The following is a 27,332-nucleotide window of genomic DNA, read 5'->3' on the forward strand; positions in this document are numbered from 1 at the left end:
GATAATAAAATCATATTAACAGTGTAAGAATAAAGAATGTTGAGTGACTCTTACCCTCTGTTCCAGTGCTGACTGAGTCTGTTGTCTTAAAAGAGCTTTAAAGGGCCCCCCTTCTTTTCCAGCACTACCACTTCCCATTCCTACAGAACATCAGTACATAAATAACAACCAAAAAACAACTAGAGAAGCAGACAGTTTAATTGCATTCATCTTCATAAATATCATGAGTCAAAATCTGTTAAAAACAATCCAAATATCTAAAGTATTTGTGATGGCAACTAAGCACATATTTTACTTATTTTATTCACAAAGTTTTCTTTAGAAGCAAGATGCCACAGTCCTACTGATCACAGCAAGCTTTGGACTTAATTTGTTCTAAAAATCATTTATAAAATTATATTAAGGTGATCAATTTTTATATAATATTCAATTTTAAACGTTGAATCTTCTGATAAAAAATAATCAATATAATACCAATTATTTATACCATGCTAACAATTTAAGAGTACTAAAAGAAATAAGAGAAAATTAAATGTTTGTTGAAAAGTAAATATATATAGAGAAAAAGCACTAATTGGGCTTATTTAAAATATTCTAAAATTCTCTAAAGAGCATAAATAATTTCAGGCAATTTTGAAATACAGTCACATCTATTCCCTGATAATTTCCCATTACTAAACATAACATTCATGACAAAACAGTATTAATATTCATATCATAGTTTTCAACACTCGTTTGCAAAAATTAAAGTTTTTTTAAAAAACCAGACATATAATAGACATCTCACAAATGTACACAGTCATGGATGAAAGAATTACATTTCCCAAGCTCTTAGATGTATTTTTATTAAGGCTTAATTTTAAATTTCTTTCCCTATCTTAGTTTATTCTTTTGATAATACTAATCAAAGAATTATAGAAAGCAGGGGACAGGTGAGAAGCCAGTACTCTACAAACTAGAGTTAATAGTTTAGTCCCACCTTTTAAAACTGAAGATAAATGCAGGCAGATTTACAACGATGACTTAAAAAAGGAACTAATTTACTTTTATATTTTTAGCTGTTCTTGGATAAGGAAACAAAAGTTAGCATGTGTATAGTCCCATTCTGTTCTTTAAAAATAAAAAAGAAATTTATTTTTCTTGTAGTAACCTAAACGTAATTTTTAGAGACTATACAATACTAAACACAGAAATGAAACTAAGATCTTTATATGAAGCATATTGACAGTCATAAAATAAAACATAATTTTGTAGAGATAAATGAAATATCAGAAAATAGAGCAGAATAACTTGAAAATTAATGCAATGGACAGAAAAAAATGGATAATTAAAGAATATCACCAAAATGAGACTTAAACTGATTCAAACAGAATAATTTACTAATGTAACCATATGGTTTAGCAACATGATGGTATAGGTCCAACATGAATGGAGTTGGTGTGAAGGGAAAGAAAGTAAAGCATCTAAAACAGAAACTCTGGTAATGAGAATCTAATAATTATTGGAAATATGCAGATCTATGTGTCCTTAGACATATAATTTTTAATACATAAAATTCTTTTAACAGAATATTCATAATTATCCATCAAGTAATCCTCAATCATGTCCTCATAATAATTCTAACCATTAAACTCTGTCTGCCAATAAGAAAAGTAAGAGTACATCCTGTGTAAAATACCCAATACTTCTATATGGTATGAAATAATTAATTTTTTTCAAAGATGATTTAAAATAAAGGGATTAAAAAGCTGACATAATATGATCCTACCAGAAGCAGCCAGGAACAGCTCTTCACTGAAAGAAACACTTTTCCTCAGAACTGGGCTGACAAGGCTAGAAAGATGAGGGGGAAGGCTAGATTCCGAGAGGAGAAGACAGGACTTTTTAAGATGAAGGGAACCACAAGAGAGAGAGGGGGAGCTGGGACACAGGTAAATCCTAGCCCCCTGTGGGTAAGGTGCTGTGGAGGAAAGTAGCAGAGAAAAGTTGCAGATTCAGAAGATGACCAGAAAATACAGGATAAGGAAAGCAATGATGAAGCAAAACATAACAGTAGAAATGAACTGTAAAATGCATACACAAATCAAGTAAGCATATGAAGTCATCAGCAAGATCATCTATTCAACATAATATAAATAAAAGGCAGAGGCTAAAACTCAACAAAACCTTTACAAACTCTGCACTCATTAAAATTTTTTAAATCACTAACATAGGATTTTATGCCATTCTAATTACTTTTAGCTGACTTTCCTGCCATTTTTTGCTTCAGACTGTGTAAAGGTAAAATGTACCACATTTTTTAAAGCCAGAAATCTGTTGTCTAAAATATAAAAACTTATTTAAAGTGGTAAAAGTATAGTTCTTCAAATGTTATTAACTAAAACATACCACTTATGAGTATTTTAATTGAATGCCCATTCAAAAAAAAATCAACACTTGCTACCACATTAAGCAGATAGTCGCCATTATTAAGTTTAAATAAATAAAATATTAATTTCCTTCTGTCCATCTTTGAGATGTACATTAATGATTTTCTTTTTCCTCTAAAATTTTAAATATGCAAATCCTATCACAGTACTGTTTATATTTACAAAGATTTGAGTACCTAAGAGTCAAAGAAATACCCTCTGGATCACAAGAAACATACATGGCAAAAAGCCTGACCAAAAAAAGTGAAAACTGGCTTGAGTCAGGTGTCACATCAATATCCTAACACTAGCATTCTAAAATTCCACTCTTACTAGTTGAATACTTGAAAAAAAAAAAAAAAAGAAAAGAAAACCTTGTAAAATGTCAAAAATTAGACTCTACAAAAATATTTAAATCAATATGAAATTTTTAAAAAACCCATCTGAAGACCCATCTGAAGGTGGGTAATAGCTTTAACTACAAACAGAAAAACAACTTTCTCAGTCTAAGTTTTATTAACTTTATTCTATTCTCTTTTTGGCTCTCCAATTTACCTATAATAAATCAATCATAAACAACTAATCTATCATGAAATACATGCTGAACTACAGCTCTAGAAATTTTAGAACATTCATAATTTTGCCACTTTAAATCTCCATGAGAAATAGGAATGCTCCTCAGGAGTATTTGAAGATTTTTTGGGGACCCATGATAAGGCCAAACAACTAAAAATTGTTAATATCCTATAATTATGCGATTGAGGTATTGAATAGTTATAGGAAAACAAAATGATTAATTTAGCGACAGCTAATAAATATAGAAATACATGAGAATAATACCTCTTTTGTAAGTTAATTTTTAAAAACTAAAAATTTGGAGCTAGAAAATAAAATGCAAAAAAGTTTTCATTGATAGTACAATTGATTGCCTACTAGAAAGCTAAGGGAAGAGAAGTCTCGTTCAGTTAATTTATTACTTGACAATCTTCTTTAGACTTGGCTTTTCTGGTGAATGAAAAAAAAAAGAAACAGAAAGACCAAGGAATACTTTCAAAAATGTGTCTGTAGTGTGGCAAAAAAAAAGGAAGATAAGAAATACTGAAAAGTGACCTGGAATACACAAATAAACAACCAGTGGACAAAGCCTCAAAAATATTTTTAAGAAAACTTACTCTTCAAATGCTATCCTAGGTCTTTACTGTTTTCATTGTTATGAATTTCAAGGCCAGAATCTCAGTCTTTATTTAAAAATAAAACAAACAAACAAAAAAACCCACTTCACTACAATTTCAGTAGTTCAGTTTTTAGGACACAAATGGTGAAGATGCCATATTCCAAAGCATCCATTACTATCAAATATCACATTATTTTAAGTTATTTATAATTATACATGTAAAAATAAAGCAATTATTTTCCAAGAATTAGGTGTTAATAATTATCTTTACATTTTGTAAAATAGATATTTTACAAAATAGATATTTATCTATTTATAAAAATAGATATTATGTCTATAGGATTTTTTTAAATACCCTTTACTTTGGAAGTAGTGCTGGTTCTTTTCATTGTTTTCATAAAATCTGGGGTCATTTTCTAAATCTCTTGTCTAACACAAAAATAAAGTTATTAAAGATGACAAATTAAAAATAATGCAAATAAACTAGGCAAAATGTTTTCATCAATCTGGCAAGGAAACTCCCAGACAAAAATGCTATTTGCAAAAATTGCAAACTATTAACTTTTAAATGTTTTATTTATTTTTTATTTTCTTAAGAATAATAATTCAATGATTTAAATAAGCTATTCTATTTTAAGGAGTAAGAAACTAATTTGATTTTTTAATCAGTTTTGATCATAAAACATATTCACAAAAACTCAGAGATTAACAAAATACAAATAGGAGAGGGAAAAATTATAAATTTCATATACTGGCAAATATGCAAGAATAAGTAAAGCAAAAATGCTATTTTCTAACCTAGAGAGTAAGACTAGCAAAACCAAATATTTTAAATAATAAGCTAATAAATAAATATATGTACTCCAAAATAACCATATCGGCTATAAGATTTTTTTCTTAATAAAATCTTAGAATTAAATTCCAAAATAGAAACAATGAATTCAAAAATGCTTATACTGCATGAGGAATTAGATTGCAAGCTACTAGTGTTACTTTCTATCCAAATGCTTTATGATGTTATTCCTCTTAATTTGAGCATGAAATGGAAAATGACTACATGCAAAAATAAATCCTGGCCTTCTTATCTATGCTATGATTAAATCAACAAAATGTCACTCTCTGAACAAGATAACTTCTGAACTACACAAAATTTTCATATTTTAACTGAAAATGTAGTAACTGAAATGTAGTAACTGAAAATGAACAGTATTCACATTATCTTTTAACTTAAATGCCAAAAACAGGAAGAAAGGCTTGGATGGAAAGCTACTAAGGAACATAAACAAATTTGGAAAAAAAAAGAAAAAGAGAAAAAGTGAGTGGAAGTGCCTTACCAGTTTTGGGTGTCAAACTCAAATCTGTGTCAGAAGAAGAGGACTGTCGACTGTAGGACTTGGAAGGTGAAAAGGAATAAGTTTGGTTTTTCAGAGGGGTTGAGGGTCCTGATGAGTGAGTATTGGGATTGGGATCTTCATTGAAGGGAATCCTGCCAGAAGAAGGTGGAGAAATATTAAGTAATCATGTGCCAAAGGACTTGACGGAGGCAGCATGATCTAAACACCAGGAAAGTACTGGGGCAGGGCGAGCAGTCATTTCTTAAGTGTGGAGCTGGGTATGAGGTCAAAGACATCCGATTGCTGTTTAACCATTCATCATTCTCCAGATAATTACTTATCTGCCTTGAAACAGTTAATAAGCCAAGTAAAAAAGCAAAAAAGCATGAAATGGCAGACTAAGGGGGTAAGAAAACATTAAAAGAAGAAATAAACAAAAAGAATAAATACATGAATAAAAATATTTTCAAACAAACAATGCTTTTTTAAGTTACGAAAAAAAATGATGACTGCAAATGGTGTGTGTAAATATTCACAATATTTTTTATATTTGCACACACAGGTATCTTGAAAAGAAAAACATGTTTCCTTATCCTATAGCATCAAGAGTGCCACAGCTAAAAACACAGCAGAGTGGAAAATGAATATAGGCTACACAGAAACATTGCATTTTGTGCAGAGTCGCTTACCTGTTTTCCAACAGCTCTCTTCCACAGAATGAAACAGACCCTACTGTAACAAGTTTTGTATATAAAGAAAATAAGCAAATCAGAAGCTTTGGCAGCTATTTCACTTAGAGTCCAATCATCAATTTTATTTCTAACCAAATGCAGAAATAATGGCAAAAATACATACTGGAGGATTCTCCTAAAAACTCACAGTATACATATACAAGATAGGGTTCTTAGAGGATCTATGGAAGAGACTTTGGAAGCTGGAAGAACACTTTCACTTCCATGTAGTCAGAGCCTCTGCGGCGGCTAAATACAGGATTTCTTCAGTGCCCCTGGACTATGAGTGAGAAAAGGAGGAAGCAAAGACTTGTGGTACCTGCCTACGCTACCTGCCTGCCTGCCCTCTGCAGCCACTCTGCCTGTGGCCTGCTTCCCCAGCTCTGGAGTCTGAGCAGTCTCGTACCAGTATAGATGAGAGTGGGAACAGACACAGAGAAGTTCTGAGTAAGTCGTGAGCCAGTAGCAGTGTGAATTGGGCTGTTGTGAGTCGAGCGGCATCCATGGCTTGGAGGATGAACCAGCGGAGACCTGAGGGAATTTGTGGTCAAAGTGGAAGAAAAGAAAACAATACATACAAGAGATAGCAAAGTTATGTTAAAGTAATTTCAAAGGAGCTTTTAGTTAGGGGAGAGGAATTATTTTTTAATCCCTAGCATGCACAAAACAAGTTGAGATAAAAAAGAAGAGCTAAATATTAATTTGTTAAGAAATAGTTACAAAGAATCAGATTAATAAATTAGGAATGTGAATAAGAAAAATAGCAAGCAGAACTACCAGCGGAATTAAATAAGAAAAAGATTAAAATTTGGATTTTCAGTTACTTTAAAATGTTTGCTATTATTTTGATCACCACAGAGCTTACTAAACAATATTTCAGAAAGAAAACACACATAAAAATGAAAACCAAATATGATGTTCTCATAGTACTTTGAAACTGAGATATGAATAACTGCTGATATAATTATATTTTTCTACAAAGGAAGTTTAACTAACAGAACTGTTTCTGTCTAGCATATCAAGACAGAGTTACATAAGATAATGAAAAATGACAGCATAAAGAGAAATGAGTGAATTGAATTAATATAAGTAGATCCAATTATTCCATATTTCAGCACCCCAAGTATATAGCTTAAAACCAGGTTACACTGGGAACAAAACAAAGGGACACCGCTCTAAAAAAAAACATTAATTAAGCAATATAATGACTTTTGTGTAGCTTTCAAACAGAACAGATTATTAAACTTAAACAGAATTTAATTAAACTACATTCTAAATTGTGTAAGATATCAACTAATATCCTGCAATAGATCACATCTATGCACATGTAAAGGATACTTGACCATATACACAGATATATATTCATCTATGGCACTTAAAATTTGCACAAAGAAATTTAGCTGAAAGAGCATAGTTATAGTGGATGGGGAAAAAAAGGTATATTATATAATTAAGAATCCTGGACTTCATATTAGCAACTACTTCATTGTGCAATGCCTTCCCTTATGCACAATGAGGGGAAATGAATTAAGTCACTACACTCTGAAAAACTACCATACTCCCATTTTTTGGAATTCAAATTAAAAGTAATCGAGAGCCCAACTTTTCCTGGTCTTTTTTCCTTTTCTGCTGCCCAGTGAGCATTCCCAATAATCACAATTTATCAAGATCCAAACATGAGTTTTCGTTAACTGGCAATAATGGTCTTTTAAAGACCATCTACTTTCTGAAAATATCACTGCTTTTTACTGTAGGACAAATGTTTCTGCTTTTGTTGCTAATTTAAACTTTTAAAGTGTTTAACTGGTAAAAATCAAATATCTCATTGGTTACCAATTTCTACACAAGCAACTGGGTGAGGTTTTTTGTTTTTTCTTTCTCTATTGAAGTAAGTGGCTAACGGAGTTAAAAAGTCTAAGAATCGGTGCCATACAGAGGAGAAACTATGACTAATGTCTCTTAGAAAGTACTTTTTTTTTTAAAGTAGAGAATCAATAAACCATATTTAAATGCACTTTCTACCATCAAGATAGTTCAGCTAGGAAACACCAAAGAGCTTTATACTCCATAATATACTAAATATCTAAAAGGAAAACACAAACTGATGGAGCAGAACACACCATTAATAAAAGTAAAATAAAATGATCATTAAATGTTCAAATTATGACATCAAATTAAAATCCAAGTACAATGGACAGAGCATCACCATAATGTATTCTTTGAGTCCTAATTCTTATCAATCTCCTTGCATGAAAGGTTGCCTTACAAGAATACCCTAGTGGTATTTCTAACATTAAATCTATTCAGGCAGGAACATAATCCAAACTACCTTTATCAAATCCCTGTCTAGAATCAACAATGTTAAAATTAAATACCAAAATAATTATAATCAGGTGACTCATAAAACAATTTTAAACTAGCGCCCAAATTGATTATTAACAAAAATACAAAGAAGCTGGTTGAAATAAAGCAGCCTGAGGTTTTTGTTTTTATAAATAACATGACTTATGCAGTAATATGCCATTAGAAAATCTTAATGAAGCCACTTAAATTCTTCATGGTGTGAACAGCTGACAATTTAAGGCAAATGGCTACAACAAAATTAGAAAAAGAAAACTTAGACAAGCTCAGATTTACATTAATGGAGCTCTTCCTGAATGAAGGCAAAATGTATTCCCCTACCATCCATATATCACTTTAAGGCACCAACAGGTACTGCAGCTTTCTTTCCACTAAGTAATTCAGTGAAAAGAGGAAAACTTCAGACATCACAGTTGCAAAGCCCAGGCCCCTTCAGGCAGTACAGATAAAGCTGAAGGGTGGCAGAAGGAAGAGGGACCCAGCTCTTTACTTAAATTCGCTACGGAAAAAGAAAAAAAATCTAAATCCCTCAAAAAGTTATACCTACAATCTGACTTTACCTGTAGCAGAAGGCAGTTCACATGTTTTTTAAGACAGATTTTAAATGGAAGATAAAGCAAATTCACTCAATAAATCATTTAAAACAATTATTTCACTTATCAATGTCTTTCCAAATAAAATTAGGCAATATATGTAATACTGTGCTCCCTCTTGTGACTAAAAGTTAACCCCAATAACTAAAGGCCAGCAGAAAGAAACAATTAAATAAAAAGAAAAAGATGAGATAAAGAATCTCACTTTTACATAGACTGTTTGAAAAAAAAAAAATGTGATTGCTTTCTAGGCAACCTCTCTTGACTACTGCGGAACTGGGAAACATTTTGGGTTTTCTGACTAGAGAACTCTGACCTCCTGATGACAAAAGACAGAGGTTAGCACACTGTACAGTACAGGCCAAATCCATCCTGCCATCTGTTTTGAAAATAAATAAGTTTTATTGGAACAAAGACACACTCATTTATTTGCATACTCTTGACAGCTGCTTTCATGCAACATCTGCAAAGTTGAGTCCTTGCTATTTCCATTCCCGTCATTTACCAAAAAAGTTTGTTGACCCTTGATCTAGAAGAATCTCTAGAGCAATGGTTCTCAATGGAAGTACTATTGGCATTTAGTAGGGAACAAGTCTTTGTTGTACAGAGTTGTCCCTAGCTGTGTGGGACAGTCAGCATTTCTGGTCCCCAACAGAAACATCCCCCTCACCCCAAGCATTACGATAGAAAATTTTCATTTCAAGCATTCTTTGTTGATAGTACCACCAACACCATGTTGAGAATCTCCGCCTTAGGCACAAAGGATGACACATTAGCCAAATGGAGCCAACAGAAGTGTTCTGTTGGATCACAAATACTTTTTTAAAAAAATGTAAGAGTTTAAATTCCTTTAGATCAAGATTAGCAAACTCCTTTTTTCTTTTTTTGGTAAACAAACATAAAAACTATATGGTCAGTGCTTGAAATATTAACTATCTGGCCTTTTACAGAAAAAGTTTGCCAACATCTGTTTTATGCAGTCCCCAATATTCTCCATACCCAATTATTTTATTTATATAAACTGCTTGGCCTCTGTAGACACTGGAGTTTGAGACCCCTGCACAGGTCAATCTTTCCTGCTTTCTACACTATGTTGCTAACAATAGGCATAATTGGATTATCAGATATAGGGTATTAAGCATTCCCCAGACAACAAGTAAAATTCTTCAGAACGCATAAACATTCATTCTGTGCTTTAGACATACAGTGTCTAAAGATGTGGAACAAGTTTAATTTTACATTACTTAATTTGAATTTCATGATTGTATAAATAAAATATTAGGAATATCTAAATAGTTTTAAGCTTCAAATTTTGATAGTCATCTCTGATAAGAAAACTGCTGCAGGAAAAAATGTATGTTGAACAACTCTACTAAAATGTTTCCAATCAAATGAAAATATGTAGCGAAAGATAAAACGCTCCATAAGAACAATTCATCGATTCATACTTACTCCTTCATTTCTTTGGATGGGGAATTACATGCAGGAAGGAATGCTGCTGGGCTACTTAATTTATCCAGTGTACACGCTGTTCCTATGGCTCGTACCACTAAACCAGATTCGCCTTCCAGATCAAAACACTGTAAGTACCCAACAACTGCATTTCCTCTCATTTCAAGTACTTTCAAGCCAATCTTCCTCTGCAGTTCACCTACGAAAAAAGGAAGAAAACACAGTCAGCCTCTTATCTGCACGTTGCATAATACAAAGCTGGACATGGTGGTAATAGGAAAGAGTCCAGAAAATCATAGATTATTTAATATATTAAGTATAACATTATGTTAAATATAACATTTGTATGTATTTATAAATATTAAATATAATTAACATGTTAATATAAGTATAAATATATTTCTATTTTCTATTTAAATACATAAATTTATTATAAATATAACATTTGTACTTATTAAATATAACATTTATTATCTGATATATCTGTGTGAGAGTATGTGTGTGTGTGTGTGTGTATGTATGTATGCGTGAGTGTATATATACACTCACGCATACACACATAATAAACACAAACTTAGATGGAAATAAGTTCTTCAAAGGAAAATAAAGAAAAGTAATGGGGTAAGAGTGGTGGGGGAGTAGGGGTAAAAGGAGGTACAAGTTGTCAGAGAAGGACTATGAAAAGGCAACATTTAAACAAAACACCTTAGAGAGATTACCTGAGCTCTGACTACAAATAAACACTCCAAAGAGGAAAACCAGAACTCAGTTTCCTACCTCCTTGTTCAGGGCACTTTCTACTATGCCACTTCATAAGCACAATTTCCTTTTACTACCTAGTTAAGAAGTAACTATAAGCTTCTGATTCAGATTTTGTCTTGTTATAAGATGACAATGCACATGTGTTCAGGAGGACGGGACCAGGGATAGGGAATCAGTCAGTTAACAATTCATAGTCTTCATTGTAAAGTTTTAGTAGCATGTCAAAAGGAAGTGAAGAATTTTGGAGGACTAAGTCAATAAGCCATGAAGTTATTATTATTATTTTTTAAATACCTGACATTAAAGAAATGAGTCTCTGTCTGGCCTCATTTGATGCCCTTGGTGTACGAATTCGATCAATCCACTGATATTCTGGGTCTTCGTTGACCACAAGTTCTTCTACAAATCCATGAATTATTACAGCTCTATAGCACTTTGGAATAGATGTCGCTGTTAAAAAAATTATCTATTATGCTTCTATTTATCACAAGGCTAAATTTAACTTTTAAAAAATGTACAACTAAGTTCTTACCTTTTGGATACATAGTACAAGAACATCTTTTACTGTGATAACCTCAATGTAATCATAATAATACTTGCAATCAGTCTTCTAAGTTCCATTTTATTCTTAGAAATAATCATTGTCCTTCATGAGGCCTCTTGCCTTTCTCAAGTAAGCATAGTAGATATAAACTGTATTTTTATAATTTAGAAAACAGCTGAAGACCATCTTCAATAGCGGTCAATACAAAGTGTAAAAAAGTCAAAATTAAAGTGAGCTAGCTGATATTATAAAAAAAATCAGAAAGCAGATAATGAATACCAAAACACTCTAATTATTGGAAGCCCTCTGAAAAAGTTCTGCACACCACATACTGCAGCCTTAAAAACCAAACCATTACCTTTCTGACATAATCTGAGAAGTCATACAGGCCTGTAGTTTCTAATAATCCATGGTTATAAGGCCAATTGGTTCAGTAGTCACTATACTACTTAACAGACTCATTCAATACATAGAACAAATGTCACTGGATTTATTAAAAAGGGGAGAATGGGAGAACATCTATACCAAACTATATTCATGCCTTGAAACTAACTCAACTATTAGGAGTTTTCAACCCTATTAGTCCAGGCTGGCTATGAATTGCCCAGATCTGGTAATTGTGACCCATACTTCATGGCATCCGCAGGGCTCCACACCTGTAGATGCTTATGTCATTGTGGACAGTACCACAGGGCCGCCTCTAGTGCTCCACTCCTACATTTCAGCAGCCTATACCAGCATAAGACGCCACTGGCTTTTTCTTTTTTTGACAGTTATTCAAAGCTTAATTATAGTCAGATCTTTTACACATTTGACAAAAGTAATTCGTTCTAACTTTTGAAAGAAATGTAATAGGCAATAAAATATTAACCTTTATAAAGTAAGACAAATACGTGAAAATTATTTTAACCTTTTGTTGACCTACTGGTACAAGAGTAAAACCTGTATTAGATGAGTAGCTTGCAATCTTCTCTATAAATTAGTGTCCAGTAATTACGCTTTTAAAATAATTCTGCTTTTTAAAGCCATTTGAGACTTCTGCAAGATATACACATCCATCCACCACAAACGGCTCCACGTCTGTATTGCCTGGTTTTGAAGAGCCCATTTGAATTAAGTCTGAATATGCCACACGTGTAGCCTCATCAAATTTGTTTCTCAAATGTAGACATTAATGGGATTTGTTTTCATTGGCTAAGAAAGTGTGACAAGTCCTCTCCCTCTATTGTTGTTGCTAACCTCTGACAACCGGCTGACATCAAAGTAGCATAGGCTACTGTTCAGATACAGTGCATCACCTGTTTCACATCACAATATTTTATATTATGCAGACAGATACCTAGTTTAACAATGCAGTGATTTTCTTTCAACATGTGGCCTAAAATGAATTGTGGACTCTTTCTGTATAGGTCCGTTTGGGTTTATTCCCTTAATTGTTGGGTTTTGAGTTAGGACTGCAGCAAATACACAGTTCACCTACAAATGCACACTTTGCATTCCCATATCTAATTTCTCTAAGGATGAATTAATTTGTTGCATTGCAGGAAAAAACATTCCACCTTTATTTTCAATCTTGTTTCTAGTCATTCTTAAGAATTTCAGAGCTGTAATCTTATGTAGTGCTTTAACAATCAATTCTCCACCTCACACCCAATATCACTAAACATAAGGTTTATGTAAATATTGTCTCATTCATATATGGATTCTTCTTTAAAAATTCTGAAAAGGATCCAAAAATCTTCACCTGTTACTCTTTCTACTGGAGCTAAGTGACTGTAACCAGCAATGATTAATGTGGTTCCTTCGAATCACACTCTTGTGGGCAGAGGCTGGCCCAGAGACTAGAGAAGGGGGGATGTGGGGACAGCCAGAGGCAGCCTCCCTGTGGGCCACAGTGTCACTGTCATGACGACCGCATGCACACACATGCCCCACTGGAGTTTTCTAAAAAAACTTCTCTGAACTTGTGAAAAATCAGGTATCATTTACTTTAAAATCAGATAAACAGTTCCCAGAGCTACAGTAATTACTTCTGAAAAATTCACAATTTTCTCTTTGGCATTAAGACCAAGGTATAATAGGTTTTCCATTAGACTTCTGAAACATTAACTTGATTTCTCATATTTAACAATTATTAAATTTCCTGTCAAATGAGTAGTAAAATATATTTACTTACTGCAAAAGAATTTGACTCCACATGACGACTGCCTAAATCGATTTAAATCATTGAAGAGGTCTACTTTGACAACTACATTGATTTCCCCACGGATACCTATAATTTCAAAAGGAAAAACAAGTTTCTACCTTAAGAAAATAAAGTATAATTAAATAATCAGGCAAATAATTAATGATTTAAAAATAACGTATCAATCATAACAGCAATGCTAACTTTGTTTCCTAATTATTTTCATTCTATAGATGCTCTAATTTATTTAAGTAAATCCTGTTTTCCCATTTATTTTACCATTTTAAACACCAATAAATAATATAGAATATGAATAATGTCACAATACACATAAATCTCATCAAACATCATAGCTTCTTATAATAAACTACTATCAATGGAATTGCCAGGTAAAAATGTAAAATAGACAGAAAAATGCAAGACTGTAGGCAGAAGCATCTGCCAGTTCCTTATGCCCATAATGGTCCATCTGCCATTTTAAAGAGATGACGTATTTTTAGGCTAGTGGTTCTCAGACTTTTTGATTGCAGGACCCCTCTACAATCTCAAAACTTATTGAAGATCTCAAAGAATCTTTGTCTACGTGGGTCAGAACCTTCAATATTTACCGTATTATAAATTTAAATTGAGAATTTAGACAAATATTTACTTATTACTCCATTTAAAGTAGCAGTAAATCGATTTATGTCAAAATAAACACTTCTTATAAAAATAAATATTTTGAAAAACAAAAAAAAATTTTAGTGATAAGGTAAAAAAAATTTGTGATAATTTAGTGATTATATTTTTGCCAATCTCTATCGTGTGTAGCTTAATGAAATAGTTAGATTCTAATTTCTGCTCTACATTCAATGTGTGGTAACATCATACATCATAAAACCTCTGAAAACTCCATTGTACAACTTGTAAGAAAGTGAGACTAAAAATGGCAAATGTCATATAAGTATTATCCTGAAAACAGTTCTCATCTCACTTCACAGAGCCTGTGAAAGTATCTCATGGACCCACAGATGTCCCCAGACCATGCTTTGAGAACTTTGCTTTAGGCAACAAAAAGCCTTTGAAGAATTTTTTTTCCTTTCAAGAATTTTTAAGCAGAAAAGTTTCAAGATTATTCATTTTAAAATGTGTTTTAGAAACAGAGTAGCAATATTAGATGATTTTCAAATGATGCATTTGCTTACTATCTTGTACAAATTTAGAAGGCATTATTTCAAATTATGGTCAGAAAAGTTACAATTCTACCAACAATACATACTACCACATGTCTATTAAAAGAGAAGACATCTTTTGAAGATACGTATTTTAAAAACACCAGGCACAGCACAAAAGTCTTTAAGGATAAATTAAAAGACTGTGACTTATTTTCTTAAAACGAACTGCTTACCATGAATGGTATCATAAATTGGAAACCATCCTGAGATGACTGTCGCAGCCTCACTGTAGAGTAAAGGATCAATGTCAATGTACACTTTACCAATGGCATCATTTGCACTATATGTATCATGGTCAAGAACTGTGATCTGGAGAGGTTCATCTTGTAAATCTTCATCATCCACCTAAAAAAGTATATCTTAAAAATTAAATCTTATAATTTAAAAATCTTCATTACCATAAATGTATACATATACCAAATGTAAAAGATTACTTATTTCCAGGAAAAGAAATCTTACAGATTTATCTCTAAGCAAAGGTAGAGAGATTAGTCATTAGGGAAATGCAAATCAAAACCGATTAGATAACACCTCACATCTACATTCTTTGTATTAAACTGGTCATCAAGTCTGGTGAAGTCAACCTCCGAAACCTAAATACCTTCTTCAGGTGGTTTAAATATGAGACAGTTCAAAGTAAAAGAATGCAGATGGTCCTTAGCCATAGGAAATCAAACTCACCTCATTCATAATAAAAATGCACATTAAAATTATACTGTGAATACCACTTCAGACCTACTAGGATGGCTTACATTTTAAAAATAAAATAAAATAAAATAACAAGTATTGACAAGGATATGGAAAAACCAAAACTCTCACACATGCTGGTAGGAATGTAAGATGGTGCAACCACCGTGGAAAAGTTTGGCAGTTCCTTAAGAAGTTTAACACAGAAATTACCATGTGACTCAGCCATTCCACTTCTAGGTATAGACCCAAAAGAACTGAAAACAGGGAGTCAAACAGATACTGGTACACCAATGTTCACTGCAGCATTATTCACCATAGCCAAACGGCAGAAACAAACCCAAGTGTGCATCAACAGATTGAGGATAAACAAAATATGGTATATTCATACAATGGACTATTATTCGGCCATAAAAAGGAATGAAATTCTGATACATGCTACACAACATGGATGAACCTTGAAAACATGATGCTAAATGATAGATACCATACACAAGAGGACAAATACTTATGATTCTACTTATATGAAATGCTTATATAGGCAAATTCAGAGTCAGAAAGCAGATTAGAGGTTACGAGGGGATGGAGAGAGGGGGGCATGGGGAGTCATTGCTGAATGAGTATTTTCTCTTTGGAGTGATGAAAAACTTTTGGAAATAATGGTGATGGTTGCACACTGTATGCATGTGAATGCAATTAATGCTACTGTATTGTACACTTAAAAATGGCTAAAATGGCAATATTTATGATATGTATTTTTATCACAATTCAAAAAAATGTTTAATCTGTACATTATTCTTAAGTGATTTTTGGTATATGCTAAAATCCAGAGAAAATTACTATATAATAATATAATACCTTTTAAATCTGGGTTCTCCTATTCATATACGATATTTTCTGAACTGTAACATAATTTTTCGAAAACTCAATATTCTTGGGAAATATTTTTATGGTGTAGGAAAACTACTATACCTGAAATAAAACGTAGTCCAATCATTCCTGGAAAAAAAGGGTCACCTCAAAAATACACACGCAAAAATGCTGACACTGAAAAACTTACCTCAAATTTAAACCATTCTGAGTTCCACTGAGGGTTGAGGGACTTGAGATACACATCTGTTTTAAAGGTGGTATTACCAAATTTTACCTAAAAACAAGTAAGAACAGTTCAAATAAAAATATAAAAAATGTGAATAAAATTAAAATTTAACATTAGCTCAACAATAGGAGGATTAACCATGAAGGGGAAAAAAGACAACTATCCCCTGAAACAAAAGGAAAGAAAGTATGGATGGGTCCAGGCAAGTTTAAAAACTACACCTGGAACAAGGGATCACCCACTGTTCTGCTTGACTAGCTCTACAGGGAAATTAAAATCAGACCATTATGTCAGTGTGGAGAGAGTAATCACATGGCCTTCACTAAACAGCTCAGACAAAAGGGGAAAGTCTTAAGGGTGGAGGACCAGCAAAATATAATCAGAAGGTAGAAAGGACAGCTGACTCTTACCATCTCATCAAGGGAATCCAGAACTACAGCCCATTATTATAAGAACTTAGTAACTTATCCTCATATTTTCTCACTTCCTCAGTATTTGTTACTTTTTAAATCCTTACCGGTGCATACACAGTGGTCAGCAATAAACTATGGTCATTAAGGGTTTTATGTTTCTTTCTTCAGGGACAATAAAAGGGGTTGGAATGGGGAGACTACCCTATTTCACAGCCAGTCTTCGCAGACACTAAATCAAAATGCAAAAGTAAATAAGAAGAAAAGGAAGAAGGCAAAAAGGAGGCTAAATTCCTGGGACTTGCGTCGAAGAAAGAATGGAGATTGTGAAACCTCAGGCTGGAATTCAGAAGCGGTCAGGAAGCTTAAGAGCAAAACAGTTAAGAAACTACTTCGTAGATTGTCTCACCTTTCCTAAATTAGATCTCTCTAAGCTCTTCCCTAATTCTATCAGTTATCACCATTAAGTATCTTTTCTAAACTCAAAATTCATTAAAGGTTTATCCCGATACCCAGTAAAGAGTTTTGCATGTTGTAGATACTTAGGAAATGCTGGTTCAATCAGATAATCTATGAAATCTCCTTTCCTTCTTGACCTACAACCCTACTATTGGTACTATAATACTTGTAGATATTAATGTTTAATCAGTCCAGAAAATGTTCTAAAAGCAAAATACCCAAACCTATAGTTATTATCTTCTGTACATTTTTTCTAGTTATTTTATCATGCAATCTGAATTATCAAGGAATGATACCAACCATTTGGTACCTAGGCAGTTTGGTCAGAGGGTTGAAAAGGTTTAAGAAATTACATAAAAATAATGAGTTCCTGCATGGTAAGGAATATGATAAAGTCAAAGATAAATAAGAAAGTGAGAAAAAGGATTTGCCAAATATGTCACAAACAGCTAATTTCTTCAATTTCTAACAAGTTCCTACAAAGCAATAAGAAAAAGATCAACAAACCAACCAAAAAAAGGAAATTCAAAGAAATGGAAATATAGATGTCTTTTAAGTGTTTCAACAGCTGAAAACCCCATTCATACTCAGAGAAATCAAACTAAACCGACATTTTTACTACTCAGGTTGGCAAAGACCATAAAGTTTGAAAACACTGTGTGAATGAGGCACTCTCATACTGTGTTGCTGTGACTGCAAATTAGAACAATCTTCACAAAGTGCAGTCTGACAACACTTATCGAAATTTTAAAGGCCCATACCCTTTAAATTCATACATAGGTGCACAATGACATATATAAGCAGCATTATAGTAGCAAAAGATTGAAAATAACCTAGAAGTCCATCAATCAGGAACTGGCTAAATGAAGTATGGGAAAGCCACACAATACAGTGCTATACAGAAGATTGAAGCAGTTCTCCGTGCACTAGTAGGGAACAATGTCCAAGATACATCCCTCTACTGCAGAGCAGTGTGTACGGCATTCTTTGTGGAGGAAAAAATATGACAAAATGTTATAAAGCATATGATATATGCCTATATATGCACAGATTATTCCTGGAAGGATATACAACAAATGTTAACAGTGGCCACTAAACGAAACAAGACAGATCGGTTAAAGGAAAGGCAATGAGAGGCTGACTCATTCTGTACCTTTTGAATTCTGAGCCATGCACATATATTACCTATTTTTTAAATGGATTATTTAAAATTCAAAAATTAAAATAAAATTCAAATGGCAAAAACTGTTTTGATTCAGTTATAAAATTCTGGATTCACTGCCAGGAATTTATCCTGAAGTACTTTCACATATGGCCCCTTCCCAAAAGATATACAAAAACCTAGTGACAACAAGAAAATGACTAAATAAATCACATGCTCCCTACTAAAGAATAGAGTTGATTACATGTACTGTCAGGGGACGATGTCAATAGCATAATAACTGAAAAAAACAAGTAGTAGAATATAAAAAGTATGATTACGTTTTCAAAAATATGATGTGTAAAAGTTTTTGTTTTTGGTTTTTTTTAAAGCAGGGGAGAAGGAATAGATGAATACAAGCCAAAGAAGTGACAGCAATTATCTGTGAAGAAGGGACTGATAAGGGTATAGACAACACAGTATAGTGTTGTAAGTAAGAAGGGGCTTTCAAGTTTTACTTGAGTATTTGAATCTTTTCTAACAGGAGCTATTCATGTACGGTCATCCCTCAGTACCCATGCGTACTGGTTCCAGGACCCCTCCCACCCATCCCCCGACCCCACAGATACCCAAATCTGTGGATGCTCAAGTCCCTCATATAAAATGGCACAGTACCTGCACGTAACCTATGCACAACCTCCCATACACTTTAAATCATCTCTTTAGTACCTAACACAATGTAAATGCTATGTAAACAGTTGTAAATACCATGTGAATACTATGTAAATAGCGACCACACACAACAAATTCCAGTTTTGCTTTTTGGAACTTTCTGGAATTTTTTTCCAAATATTTCCTACCTACCTACCTCGGTTGAATCCGAGGAAGTGGAACCCAGGGATATGAAGGGCCAACTGTATTCTTTGCATAATTTTTTTTTTTTTTTTTTTACTTTTAAATCACAAATGTTAAAGAAATGAAACAAGGAAAAAGAAACCTGGGAAGAAATCTGCTCATTTACTTACCTAGTTTTCATTACATTTCAATATTCAAAATATCAAAGAAATACTTGTTTAATTTACCTAAAAACTGCTTTATTTGAAGTAAAATGTCCTTAGGATTCATAAAAGCATTCAAAACCATTCAAAAGTCAAACGTACTTAAGGAGTTTGGCTCAACTGCCAAAAACAGCATATCATTTCTTAAGCTATGATTTCAGAGCCCTCTTCAGTTTTGTTCCATTATAATGTAGTGCTACACTGTGATTTCTTTTGGTCAACTGTCCATTCTAGATATAGTAAAAATCTGATAGTCCCCACACTATACTAAACAAACAAGCAAAAGACAAGATTTTAGAAGAAAAGGCTAGAGTGTATGTTTTGCCAACATTGTGGTGATTCCCCTTTTACTAAAGAAGAATCAGAGGTCATTTGGCCTTATTTAATTCAAAGGAGATTTTATTACTCAGCAATTAAATGAATGCCTTACAATTTAGTTAAAGAACATCAGGGATTTTAACAAGATTCCCTAGTAAGGTAAACGCATTCTCTTTCCCCACTCATTAGCTAAATTACCTTGAGAAAGTTATTTAACCTGTCATTTAAAACTGCTTCCTCCTCTGAAAACGGGAGCTGCTGTGAGCATTAAACAGGATAATGTATGTAGAGAGTTAGCAAAATGTCTGATAGAAAATGCTCATTAAATATTAATTTCTTTTCCTCTCCCTGTTCCCTCAAAGGCTCCTGGATAAACACAAAATGATAATGCAGTTTAGCGGAACAGTTTGTAACATGCACATTAATATTGGGATATATTTTGATTAATACTTCCCTTGTACAGAATCCCATCCTGTTCATCCTGGAGATTCCCACCATAATCATCCTTAAGTATTACTTGGTCTTCACTGGCTTCCTAAACTCCTCACATTATATAAAGTAGAAATTCCCTCAACCCCAATGCAATCAGGACCAATATCTGATTAGTCAATCAAATAATCTGGTTAGATCAGATAATCATTAAAAATGATACAAACAGTAAACATTTTCAGATAAAACATAAATAAATATTCATTCCTCTATCTTTTATCGTAAGACTGAAGCATCTTCTTTGAGTAAGGGTCCACCGTTGACAGTTCTGGGTCATCTTTTTTGCATAAACCACACTCATAACATATCATCTGTGTTTGCCAGTCTGGGTTTCTTTAAAAAGTGGTAAAACTTAAAATCACTGGCAAAATAACTATGGATAGAGAATCCTAGATTTTTTACAATCTTCATCTAATTCAAGAGCAATTTTTAGCAACTCTATCCATAATGCTTTACACAGCATTATCAACTTCATTATCCCACTTATTTCACTGATTTGTATAAGATTTAAATAAATAACAATAACAAATAGTGTTGGCATAAGTAGGTTAGAGAATAAACGCAACTGCCTCTTGGTAAAGCATATCAGCCAACTGATGGGAGAAGCAGGCACACTGGAGTATAATCCAATGGTATAGGGTATCCAAGAATGTGTTTATGGCAGAAATGCAGAGCATTGGGCACTGGAATTAGGAATAACAGAAACTGGTTAAGAGAGCATCTGCTGTACAGACTTCTCCCCATCATTTTCAGACTGCTTAGTAATCCGCATCCTCTCTACCCAGCCAAATTTTATTTCCTACTTCTATTCAACAAGAACCCTCCCTTCAATTACATGTGCTATATTCCCTCCTTTTGCTTTTATCGTTTATCCTCTTCATCCAAAAAATGCCCCCTTTTCCTCTCTGCCTATGGAAATGGCCCAATCTTTCAAGCCCAGCACAAAGATTTCTCATCAACAGCTTGGGCTTCATTATGTCCCTTTCCTATGAGCTTATATAGTACTTAGAGTCCATATCACAAAATTTATCCCTTTATTATATTGTAATCCGTCATTATCCCCTTTTTCCTGCATTAATCTTTCCCTTTCTGCTGGGTTATTCCTATCAGCACACAAATATGTTCTAATATCTTCCAACTTTTTTTTTTTTTTAAGTACTAAAAGCTCCATACTCCCCACGAATACCATACTATTTCTCCTCTCCCTTCACAGCCGTATTTCCTGAAACAATTGCCTGTTCATGCCTCTCCTACTTCCTTACTCCCGTGTACTTTAACCCTCAAAATCACTACAGTATGAGCTTCTGTCCTTGCCACTCCTCAAGCCAGGACCCTTAACATCCTTATGTTGTCCAATCCAGTGATTTCTCTGTCCCCTTACTTGACCTTTCAGTGCCATTTGACAGTTGCAGATTTCCTCTTTCTAGAAACTTCCTCTCTTGCCTTCTGAGACATTACTTTCTGGATTTGTCTCCCACCCACTGGCTAACAATCTCAGTTTCCTTCCCCTAGTCCTCCACCTCTAATAAATTCCTAAGGTCATGTTTGTTCATTCAAGGGTCCTGCCCTCTTCTCTCCCCTAAGTCAATGTTTGCAAAAGGGACAGAACCAACTTCTAAAGAAACTTTACAAATTTAGGGACGAATAATTTCTAAATTTCAAAAATTTCGTTTTGGGGATGAATAATAATAGTACTTAGTAAGGAAGGCCAGAGATGCTAGGTGTCCTGCAATTCAAGAGACAGTCCCCAACAATGAAGACTTGTCTCATGTCATGACTTTCAAATATCCACACCAGATAGCCACATGGGCGAAAAATCTACCTAGACCCTAACTCAGGTTTATAGATAGAATACTATGATGGGTTTTAATACACATTAACTGTCAAGAAATGCAACCAATGTGAAAATTAATGGACAACTCTTTTTCCCACGAGTTGACTATGGTGTATTTTGGGAAATCAGATAACCAATGGCAGTGAAGGCCCATCCGAGATGCCAAAACTATACAACTGTCTCATTCTGTGAGAGGAGCAGTCATGTTCACATGATTTTACATGGAGGTGAGGTACTTCCTATCCTGAATTCTGCTTTATTTTCTCCACATGGGGAGCTTCTCACCATCTAGCATACTTTATCTCTTACTTATTTTTTTGATTAACTCCTTCCTCCCACTAGAACCTAAGTTCCGTGACTACAGAAACTTTCATTTTGCTCACTGCTCTATCCCCACCATGCTGTACAACAGCCAGTATAGAATCTGATACATACAAAGGTTCAGTAAATATCATGGGCGCAACCTGATTACTTCATGTCTTCTGTGGTCATTAACAAGCACTTCCATATTGAAACATGTTAAAAAATACTTTTATTTCTCTATCATATTACAGTTAGAGCATTATATTGATTTTTTTTAAACTGTGAGCATAGATAGGTTATATTAGCTATAGATATCATGCCAAGATAGTAAAGGGAAGATTTCAAAATACCTGCTATATATTAAGGCAGGACCCGGTCTCACAGTGAGAAGCACTGGCCTGCGTGAGCTTATTTTTTAACTCATACCTCTCTTCGGAACACCATACTCACAAATCCAACTTTCTCCTTGACAACTCCAATTAAAGGAACCAAAGACATCTCAAATTTAACATGCCCAAATAGAAGCTGATTCTCAACCCACTCAATCTCTCTCATCCCTATGGAGACTGAGAAAATCGCCCCAGTGACTCCAGAAAGCTAGGAACAACCTTTCAGTCTCCCTTTCCCTCATCCCTACTCCAGTCTACCAACAAATCCTCTACTGTCTATCTTCAAAGCATATCTGGAATCCATCCACTTCTACTAGCAAAACCATCACCTTGACCCTCACTGCCTCTTTTTTGAACTATAATGGAATCTCCTAACTAGTTGCCCGCTTCAGCTCTTTCCCCTCCGCAGTCCATTCTCCAAACAGCAACAAGAGTGCTCATCTCAACAAGTGCTTCCCTCTGACTTGAGAATAAAATCCAACCTTCAGTCATGGCCTCTAGGATCCTGCACAACTGGCTCCCTGATTAACTCTCCAACGTTACCTTATAGCACTCTCCCACGTTACCTTATAGCACTCTCCCCTTCACTTACTACGTGCCAGCACACACATCTTCCTTCACTTCCTAAAACAAAGCAAACCCTCAGGATCTTCCCTCTGCTGAGACTCTCCTATCCTCCAGCCTCTTTTGCCCGGCCCCTCCCCTACACAGACAGACTGACAGACACACACACAAACATAAACACACCCTGAGCAGCTAGCTCCTTCTCGTCCACAGGTCTCTGCCTAACTGGCACTTCCTCGGAGGCCTGCCCTGATAATTCAACCTAAAAAGTTCCTGAGATTCTCTATTGCTTTCTTTCATGGCACTCATCACAACTTGTAATTATAAATGTACTCTTGGGACTTCCCTGGTGGTGCAGTGGTTAAGAATCCACCTGCCAATGCAGGGGACACGGGTTCAATCCCTGGCCCAGGAAGATCCTAGGTGCTGCGGGAACAACAAAGCCCATGCACCACAACTGCTGAGCCCCGCACTCTATAGAGCCCACGAGCCACAACTACTGATAGTGAAGCCCGCGCTCCCTAGAGCCTGTGCTCCGCAACAAGAGAAGCCACTGCAATGAGAAGCCCGTGCACCACGAAGAAGAGTAGCCCCCGCTCTCCACAACTAAAGAAAGCCTGCACGCAGCAACGAAGACCCAATGCAGCCAATAAATAAAAAATATAAATATAAATAAATAAATGTACTCTTTCTTTACTTTTTAATGTCTGGCTTTCCCACCAAAATATAAACTCCATAAAAACAGGAACCAAGTCTATTTTGTTCACCATCACATATGCATCAGCTAGATTGGTGACTAGCACGGGGCTTGGCAAAGACGAGGCACTCAGTAACTATTTGTTGAAAGAAGGAATTAATGAGTCACCCTTTGATCCAATTCCTCCCTCACCAGCAAAAGCCATTTGTTACCAAGGTCTGAGAATTTTCCCTACGAAATGTCCCTCAAATCTTTCCCTTTAATCCATCCCCACTGCCATTCTAAACGTGCACATATTGTCTGGGTAATTTTACCACCTTCTTAACTGATCTCCTTGCCTCATCTCTCATCTATCCAGTCCATCGATAACATCACCATTCAAGTCATCCTACAAAGAAACAACCTAATCCAAACATGATCTTATCTCATTTCTGCTTGAAGAACTTCCCCCGTTTACCCTCTATTTACAAAAAACACAGAAAAGGGCACTGGCGCCAACCTACCTTCCCAGCCTTATCCCTCACAACCTCCACTACGTACACATCCGCTTTGACTCCGGACACATCCCAAACTAAGATGGCTTCCTAACACACCATGTATCCCACTCTGTGCCTCTGCTGTTCCTTCTGCCTGGTAAAATCCTGGGTACCCTACAAGGCCCAGTTCAAATGTCACTTTTTTTTTTTAGGAAGCCTCCCTAAACCTTCAGAGACAGAATTAAGTTTCCACAGTCTACAGAATCACTCATCATCTTGTCTGGAGAGGCAGTATTTGCACCGTGGATAAACAAACCCCTAGGCTTTGGAGATTTACAAGGTGAAAGCACCTTGGGCAAATTATTTACTGTTCCTAGGCTTTTTTTAAGTTATAAAATATTTTTAATTGTAAAAACAGTCAATAGAGGTTGACAACGCAAATGTTATCTCAGAACATTTTCCCTTGGTTCCTGAATTTGCTAGGTTCCTATGTACCAGCAAGTCCCCATCGCGGTTCTCAGGTTTCGTGGTTCCTTTCAGATATGTTTTAATTGATTACATGTATATATTTCTCGGAAGCAAAAGTCCATGTGATATTAAAACAAACAAACAAACAACTCGTGTCTTTCAGGTACTTCAATTACAATATGGGAAAGTAATACAATAGCAGGACTGTTATAAGGACTGAGAATTGAAAAAAACTTAGCACAGACCTGGCAATAATGAGACAACACATATTAGCTATTATTTATTAACCTAAACTGTGTGGGTCTCTGAGATACCGGAAAGCAAAGACTAGGCTTTGGCAATCTGTGTATCCTCATGACCTATCAGATGGCCCAAGAACACACCCAGTAACTGTTTCTCACATAAAAATGAAGTTGAGCTTGAGAATTGCAATGGCAATGTCTGACTAGGTCAGAGAATCTTTAGGGAACATCAACACTATTTTATATTGATATGGAATCAGGCTGTATATTATCATGTATCTATAACCTCTAAACATTAATAGCCCAAATGATTATCGTTCTAATGCGCTGGCTCATCGTGACAATTTTTATTACAATCTTACTTGGCTTCTTCCTCTGGATTATTACTTTCCGGGGCCTGTGCTAATTAGCATGAGTTTTAAACTAATCATTAGATTTAAAAAGCAATTTTGCAATTTAAATCCTTGGCACTTAATTGGCTTCCTACCACAAGGCACTAAATTACCCTGAAACAGCTCCTCAGACCTAGCAGTCTATACGAGAGAAGAAAACTGTTACACTTGTATTTTAGCACTTACACTCATGATTCAGAAAATACTATGTTAAAGGGTAGATCGCCTTGCAGCTCCCCCAGTGCCCATAACGGACCGTAACTACATTCTTAAACATCATCTCCATCACTCTAGCATTAAAAGCTAGCTACCCCCCCCACCCCCAAAGAAGGGTGTGTGTGTGTGTGTGTGTGTGTGTGTGTGTGTGTGTGTGTGTGTGTGTTTCAGTGGCCGCGTGGTCACACCTTGGGATGTCTAAGGGTGTGTGTGTGGGGGGTGTGGGTGTGGGTGGGTGTGTGCGTGTTTCAGTGGCCGCGTGGTCACACCCTGGCATGTCTAAGGGTGTGTGTGTGTGTTTCAGTGGCCGCGTGGTCACACCTTGGGATGTCCTGACTGGCAGGTGGCCTGTTAGGAGTCCTGACATCAGGGTCACCCTGCAGGCAGGGCAGTAACAGCCTCCCCGCGCGGCAGAGCGCGCCGCGGACGCCTGCGAGCAGTGCTCTCATCACATGGGCTGCAGTCTCGGCAGTCAGCCCTCCAGGGAGGGCTGGACAACCACGGCACCCAGCAGGGCGGTCCACAGGGGAATAGGCTGAGAGGCTGCGGGAGAGGTGACTAAGACCCTTCACAGGGCTCGGCGCTCCCTGTGTTTGGAGGGGCAGGACCTTGCACCAACCTCCACGAAGGCATCAGTCAGGTCACTAGCTCGGTCCATCACCGGCAAATGGCGCCCGGCCACGATTTTCACCTTCAGCTTCCCAGGCATCGTCTCGGCTTCGGCCTCTCCTCGGGCTCCTGCAAAAATAAACAAGCGAGTCTGCGCCCAGCGGGGCGGGGGAGGGACGGGGGCGCGCGGGGTAACTGACAGCGGAGGGCGCGCGGGGGCGCGCGGCGCTGCCGGCCGCCACTTACTCTCGTAAGAAAAAGGGAGCCGTCCTGCGCGGGAACTGAGGCCTCATTCCGGAGAGGCAGCCGGAGGATGGGCCCCGGTAGAGGCTTCTGCCCCGGCTCCACAGCGCTGGCAAGAAAAGCAGAAGCCAGTCAACATCCCATCGACCCGCAGCCGCCCTACGCGTGTTTCTCCTCCCCCCAAAATGGCGGCTCCCAGCGCGGGGAGGAGGCATCGATTGGTCGGCGCTCGGCCCACTTCTCCCGGGAGGCACTAAATTCACGGAGAGCAGATGAAGGAGGCGGGACGGACTTCGAGGAAGCTGGTAGGCAGGGAAACGGGTCGAGCCCCGCATCATCCACCGAGTCTGGGGCTGTAGGTTGGCGCCCTGCTTCCCAGGAAGAAAACCGGCGCACCCTCTAGGAACGAACCGCAGCTGCGGCTCGGTAACTTCTGCAATGCATTTCCAAAAGGCTGGGACAGAAAGAGCAGCAGCGGAG

The 27,332-nt window shown here is 35.9% G+C and overlaps 1 protein-coding gene and 1 pseudogene across 23 annotated transcripts in view; both read right to left on the reverse strand.

Moving 5' to 3' along the window:
- The window catches only part of C2CD5 (C2 calcium dependent domain containing 5), an 82,498-nt gene extending 55,422 nt beyond the window's left edge, over nucleotides 1–27,076 (reverse strand). For 9 of the 23 annotated variants that reach the window (XR_010835778.1, XM_059082180.2, XM_059082178.2 and 6 more), the window contains exons 1-10: nucleotides 26,856–27,076; nucleotides 26,620–26,738; nucleotides 16,506–16,592; nucleotides 14,932–15,103; nucleotides 13,536–13,631; nucleotides 11,110–11,265; nucleotides 10,054–10,252; nucleotides 4,917–5,068; nucleotides 1,769–1,960; nucleotides 55–140 (exon numbers count right to left, since the gene is read on the reverse strand). Coding sequence is in view for 20 of the 23 variants with exons in the window: in XM_059082180.2 (XP_058938163.1) it covers nucleotides 55–140; nucleotides 1,769–1,960; nucleotides 4,917–5,068; nucleotides 10,054–10,252; nucleotides 11,110–11,265; nucleotides 13,536–13,631; nucleotides 14,932–15,103; nucleotides 16,506–16,592; nucleotides 26,620–26,709 (1,230 nt within the window). In the remaining 3 variants the exon portion in view is untranslated. Of the gene's footprint in view, nucleotides 1–54; nucleotides 141–1,768; nucleotides 1,961–4,916; nucleotides 5,069–6,053; nucleotides 6,179–10,053; nucleotides 10,253–11,109; nucleotides 11,266–13,535; nucleotides 13,632–14,931; nucleotides 15,104–16,505; nucleotides 16,593–26,619; nucleotides 26,739–26,855 lie in introns of all 23 variants that reach the window. The other 14 variants (XR_010835780.1, XR_010835779.1, XM_059082185.2 and 11 more) reach the window with 3 other exon arrangements.
- Nucleotides 12,339–13,344, reverse strand: LOC131766753 (leucine-rich repeat-containing protein 34-like; annotated as a pseudogene).
- Nucleotides 27,077–27,332: the final 256 nt, after the last annotated feature.

This window comes from Kogia breviceps, chromosome 12, assembly GCF_026419965.1.
Source record: "Kogia breviceps isolate mKogBre1 chromosome 12, mKogBre1 haplotype 1, whole genome shotgun sequence".
Taxonomy (NCBI): domain Eukaryota; kingdom Metazoa; phylum Chordata; class Mammalia; order Artiodactyla; family Physeteridae; genus Kogia; species Kogia breviceps.